The 6785-nt window shown below is 33.3% G+C and overlaps 1 protein-coding gene across 1 annotated transcript; it reads left to right on the top strand.

Annotated features, from left to right (window-relative positions):
• The first annotated feature begins 384 nt into the window (after window positions 1–384).
• Window positions 385–2718, top strand: LOC131858111 (uncharacterized). Its single transcript, XM_059211107.1, has one exon. It carries the CDS (start codon window positions 385–387, stop codon window positions 2716–2718), a length of 2334 nt encoding a protein of 777 aa, XP_059067090.1.
• The last annotated feature ends 4067 nt before the right edge of the window (window positions 2719–6785 follow it).

The raw sequence follows: 6785 nt of genomic DNA on the forward strand, positions 1-6785 counted from the left end.
AAGCTGAGACAAGAAAAAATTGGTTTGCAAGAAAGAGTTTTACAGCTCGATGGTGATCTTAATGAAGCAAGAATTTTGATTAACAAACATGAAGAATTGCGCTCTGAATTACTGAAAGAAAATAATCAATTGGAAAGTAAGGTAAGAGAATACAGTGATGAGACTGAAGAATTGAAAGCAAAATTGTCTGAAGCTGGGTGCTTGTGGGAATCTTCTAAGACAGAGTAGGAAGCCACTGTTACAGGGCTGCAAAATGAGCTCAATGAAACAAAAGTGTTGAGCCTGAAAGATGAAGAAGCATGCATTCAATTAAGGCATGAAAAAAAAAAATTGGAAGAGGAGTTGAGAGAGTTGAATAATAGGAATGAGGAATTACATGAAAAAATGACTGAAAAAGGTTACCTTTGGGATACTTGTAAGGTGAATTTAGAAGGTACGATTGTAAAGATGCAGAACAAGCTTAATGAAACAAAGATTCTAGCCCACCATAATCAAGTCTTATGCAATGAAATAAGTAGAGAAAAAGCTGAGCTAGAATATAATTTAAATCAATCCATTAATGAAACTCAACAATTAAAGGAAAAATTCGCTGAAGATAGGCACATGTGGGACGCTTCCAAGGGAGAATTTGAAGTTACAATTGCAAAACTGCAAAATGATCTCAATGAAGCGAGAATGCTAAGCCAAAAGTATGAAGATTTGTGGTCTCAATCAGGACAAGAAAAAAACGAGTTGGAAAAGACTCTTAGACGACTACAAAATGAAGTCGATGAAACAAAGATTTTGAGAGTAAAAGACCAAAAGCAGTGTAATGTGCTAAGGGAAGAAAACAATCGGTTAGGACATAAGTTGAAACAATGCAATGACAGGATTGCAAAATTAAATACAAAAATTAAAGAAGAGGAGCTATTGTGGGTTTGTAATAAGGAGGGTTTGGAAAGCAGACTTGCAGATGCGCAGTATGAGAAAGAGACATTGATCCAGGAATATAGAGCTCTGTGGGCCCATTTAAGAGATGAAAAATATGAGCTGGAAGACAAACTGAGAGAATGCAACGATAGGAATAAGGAATTGCATGCACAGATGAGAGAATATTGCCGCTTGTGGGAGGCTCGTAAGGCGAAATTTGAAGACTCTATTGCAGGGCTGCAAAATAATTTTAATCAATCCATTAATGAAACTAAACAATTAAAGGAAAAATTGGCTACTTGTAAGGGAGAATTTCAAGTTACAATTGCAAAACTGCAAAATGAGCTTAATGAAGCGACAATGTTAAGCCATAAACATGAGGACTGGTGCTCTCAATCAGAACATAAAAAATATGAGCTGGAAAAGGCTTTTATACGGCTACAAAATGAGCTTGATGAAACAAATATTTTGAGAGAAAAAGACCAAGAAGTATGTAATGTGCTAAGAGAAGAGAATAATCAGTTAGAAAATAAGTTGAAAGAATGCAATGATAGGATTGGGGATTTAAATAGAAAAATTGAAGAAAACGAGTGGTTATGGGTTAGTAGTAAGGCTGATTTGGAAAACAAAGTTGCAGATCTGCAGTCTGAGGAATGGATATTGAGCGAGGAATATAAACTTCTGTGGGCCCATTTAACAGATGAAAAGGATGAGTTGGAAAACAAATTGAGAGAATGCAACGATAGGAATAAGGAGTTGCATGCGCAGATGAGAGAAGATACCCGCTTGTGGGAATCTTGTAAGGCAAATTTTGAAAGCTCTGTTGCAGGGCTGCAAAATAACCTTGATTTGATGACTAATGAAGCGAGAATTTTGAGCCAGGAATATGTAGAATTGTGCATTGAATGTGAGTTTTTGAAGGCACAGCTGGGAGATTATAATGATATACTAAGCTCTATGGAAGATGAAACATGTAGCCTAATGTCTCTCTCAGAGAGCAATGCAAAGACAGTGGAAGCCTTGCAAACTCAAGTGCAATTGATCACCCATGAACAAAACAAATTGAGCAAGACAAATGAAGAACTGACTACAGAAAATGAATCTCTGAAATTGAAATTGGAAGAACTGACTACTGAAAATGAGAGGAAGTCACTTAGATCTATGCCAGCAAGCAGGGAGGTGCCTTTGATTCAAGAAAATGGTTTATTGAAACAAGTCCATGAGCTTCAAAACAGGTTTCCACTGATGAAAGATTATAGACGGGTTTCCACTGATGATATGCTCGATTCGGCAACATGGGAGAGGCAATTACTCACATCTCTATCAGAAAACAGTGATAAAATTAAGGAAGATCTCGTTATCGAGAATAGAACAGTGAAACAAGAAGCCCTTCAACTTGACCAAGAAAACCAACTCTTACAAAAGGACATATCGATTAAACAGTCATTACTTCACACAAAAGATGGCAAAATTACAGAATTGAATGCAAAAATGAGTGATCTTAAGAATGAGATCCAAGTGTTGGAAGAGATTGCAAGAAAAAATACTAAAGTACTGGAGGAATATGGAGGTGTAAGGGAAGAGCAAGAGAAGAAAAAGGAAAGTGAGGAGAAAAGGGAGGAGTGTAGGGGGAGGGTTTCACATCGGAACCAAACAGCCTTTATTGGTAATTTGATGTCTTGCATTCTTCTAGACATTGAGAAGTCTAATGTAGGCAGACGCTCATCTACTGCCACAAAAAGTATCAGTCTTCCTTCTGATACACTACTTTGTGGATGTCCTTATGGTTGGTTTGGTGGGATAGTATAAGTAACGACCCTTTTCCCCAGTTCTGTAAGAAATGTAATACTGTGGACGGGCAATGTCTCCAATTATTCAATTCATCCATACGTTTTATCAATTCTGATTGAAGTATACTCGAACAATTCCTTCAATGCGATAAATTGTACTACTCTAAAATTCATTTTATAATTCATTTTTGAGATATCGTATTTATAATTGAGAATTCTGATTGATGTATGCTCCAACAGATGTTCTTATAGTGTGCAAGAAACATGAAACCACTTTCAGGCAACTTATAGTTCTAGATCTAGTATAGAATCTTATATATGTTCATTTTACTTAGTCAACTCTATTTGATCTTACAATTTGTTAGAGCTCAAATTGTGTCTAACCTAATCTAGTTACAATTATCCATGACGAACTAAGTTAATTAAGAAAATATTAAAATTATATGGTAGAGTTTTGAATAATAAGACAATCTCTAATTCATTATTATTATAGTAATGACATTGACAAATTAGTATGAGAGCTATCTTATCGTCATAATTAAGTAGAATCAACTTGTATAATTGTTTGATATATTTCTAATATATTTTTTAAAATAATTAAATTAAAATCTACAAGTTTAAGCAAAAGACAAAACTACCAGCTTGTAATGTTTCAAGGGGCCTCCAAATAAAGTAAATGTTGTGGATCTTTTGATGAAGGCAAACAAGTTACAAATTTGTTGGTTTATGTACATGTATACAATCTTAAAGTGAGGTTAAATTTTTGTATAGTTAATCTTTAATATTTGGTGGGATCTAATATTGAATAATTTGACGCATCATATATTTCTTGAACACTTTCTACTTTTCTTACCTTCTTTTATTTTTGAATCTTTAATTTCGACCATCCATCCAAATCAATTCATCGCATAATTAATACCATTTAACTATCATGATTGGAAAGTCAAAGTACAACTTGTGCTAAAGAATAAAGTGTTGTATATGGTAACAACAAGCATGGAGAAAGAATCTACTAGTGAGGAAGCTAAAGAAGAGTGGTTTAACAAATGTGATTAATCCATTAGATTCATGTATCTTATTGTGTCTCCTAAACTCCTTTTTTATGTAGAATCCTTGGTTACACCCAATGCAGTACATATTGCGCAATAAAGAAATTCTTTGAGAAAGAGTGAAATAAAATATTATGAGTTAGAGAATAAGATCATAGGTTCAATCTCTAGTTCATTTGACACCATAGAGGATTCCTTCATCATCTTTAAATATCCAAGATTACAATTAAAAGGATATGGAATAGAGAAAAGGGGGGGATTAGTTCACTCTTTCTATACTCTCAAAATTAGGTCCTAACTATATTATGTTTGTGTTTGTCTTGTACTTCATCAAAAAGGCTCTTGGGAATGTTTAGAAGTTGCATTATCTAGATAAACTAATTTTCAACTCAAATTGAGAGAAGGATAAGTTAATTAAGATACCCACATTGGTTATTGAAAATTGCAAGCACTTATTGTTGGGTGCGAGAAATAAAAAGTTTCAAATAATAGAGAATTTTTTTAAAAAGGATGAGTGGAGCAAGGGTAGAATGAATAATCTTACAACCAAAATAGAAACTTATATGGTCAAAGGAAACCAAAGGAAGAAAAAATTAAGTGTTTCCATTTTAAGAAACTTGGGAATGATAAGCACAAATATATCTAGAATCATATTTAACACCTCAAACATCTTCTTTAGAATAATATTATAGGGGTCCCTAAATATACCAAAGAATCATCATCAACTTAAGAGTATACCAAGAGAAAAGAAATAAGTATATATATAATTTAGAGAAAGGATATTTTTTCTATTAAATCATCATCAAATTCATCTTTGGATCATTGAATTAGGTTCCTAACACTAGATGGGATTTTTACATGTTGACTTTTCTTTCTTACAACTATGTAGGATGAACATTTCCAATTTTGGTAATGAAAATCTAATATTGGTTACAGGGAGAGGGTGTTAAAGATTAAGGTACAATATTTAAATAAAAAATTCAAGTGTACCATCTCTTTCAACTAATGAAAAAGTGTAAGAAGATGGGAGATGAAAAGTGGTCAGACTGCCTTTTCGTACCATATAATACATAACATGAGGGCATTAAAAAATACTCACATTATGGGTTAGCAATGACCTATAGGTGATTGAAGTTAGAATGGACATTGGGTTAAGTTGGTTCAATACCCATGGAAATCATTGTGATAGATGATGGACCCATGCAATAGTATGGGATGCATTGAAACCTCTTCCCAATTGTCTAATGGTATACTTGAGCCTGTTGCATTGAAGGTGGATCTCCACTATAGTATGAGATACACCAAATTGTCTTTCGAATTATATAATAGTGTAGAAGACTAAGGAAAGCAATGGGACCCACGATGTAGTATGTAATGCACTGACATTTCTTTTTGTATCTAGATTACATTATGGGCATATGTTAGTTAGCCATTGTATATATGATCTAGTCAATACTATCATTGTGATGCATGCATGAGCTAGTCATTATTATCCTTGTGATGCTTTTGTGTGAGTTGGTGACTATTATCTTTGTAATGCATGTATGAGCTAGTAACTATGATTATTTTATGCATGTTGGAGTTGCTCACTATGTATGTGTTGTATGTTGGAGCTAGTTAGCATGTGTACTTGGGATGTGTATGAGCTATTCCTTTGTGCATCTATGACATACATTTGAGACAAGCAATATGTGTTTGATCCATGATATGACCCATATGCATAGGTGTATGTTTTTAAACTAATGATGGGTATGGAACCAACACATGAAGATAGGTGGTTATCTATTTATTGTAATGGATACTAAGTTGATAAATTTAATGACTTAATAGCAAACATTTAAGAACTCCCTATAACATTTGAGTGCAAACTACAAAACCTCTAATTTTCCATGAGAGGATATGTAGGTACGGTTATCATGATTGAACCCTCGAGGCTTTGATTTGGGTTTAGGGATGACCCCAACATTTGGGAATTTACCATTTTTTAGTGGAAAAAAAAGTGGAGGTGACAATTGACACTCATAAGATAGAACAAAGTTTCTTAGTTAATTAAGGTTGTAATTGTTGTGAAGTTAAAAAAAAAGTAGCATCCAAAGGATATATTTTACAATATAGCCACTATAGTAAATGAAGGAAATTGCAATTTTTTTTTAAAGCTGTTAATTTATAATAATAGGGAATTGTTGAAAAAGGAAGTTTGAATAGTTTTAAAGGTTGAACATACCAGTTGAAAATTTTTATAACATTTGTTGGAAAAAAAATTGTAGAAGAGTAATTTGCATGTAAGAAAGAGACAAATTGAAACAAGGAAGTTGTGAGACAAAGAAATCACCTATTTTGAATGTGAAGGGTTGCTAGATGTGGAAAGCACCACAAATACGTGTAGAAATTGTAATAAAAACTCCCCAAAAATTAAAATCTTAAAAATATTTGCTACATGTAGAAGCTACCACCAAGTTGTGGAATCATGGAATATTGTAAGGATAGAAAGACAAGCCATTCTAAACAAAGAATACACAACCGAGTCTAGGAAAGGAGACTAATTTTTAGTAGTCCAATAGTCACTGCCATCTAATGGAAATCAAAGGCCTCGCCAATTTAAGAGTCAAAATTTTCATCAAAATGATTTTTAGTCAAAGAATCTTCCAACATCTCAAAAAGAATGTAGATTATTATGCCAGGTGCTAGTTTGCAGAAAATGGCCATTGAAAAGGCTAAGTAGAAGGAGATATGTGAAGATTATCAATAGTGAAAAAAAGCCACCTTTTGCATCATGCATATTGTTAGTGTAGAATATATTTTATTTATTATTTAATGAGTAATTATTCCCATATATTTCTACACATGGCTTTCAATCAACTTATCTAGGCTATGTGACAACTTGAAGAGTTGGTCAAACTCATCCAAAACACATGTCACCACTTCTTCTTCACTTTGATGGAGCTTAATTGCCACTAATTATTAAGTGTTGAGATTTACTTCTGATTCAAACCAATCACTCTACCTATTTGTACACACATTATTATCAATTTATACT

Source organism: Cryptomeria japonica, chromosome 9, assembly GCF_030272615.1.
Source record: "Cryptomeria japonica chromosome 9, Sugi_1.0, whole genome shotgun sequence".
NCBI lineage: Eukaryota > Viridiplantae > Streptophyta > Pinopsida > Cupressales > Cupressaceae > Cryptomeria > Cryptomeria japonica.

What these genes read in the sequence shown, in the direction of transcription:
- LOC131858111 (XM_059211107.1), top strand. Translation starts at nt 385, where the DNA reads ATGACTGAAAAAGGTTACCTTTGGGATACTTGTAAGGTGAATTTAGAA.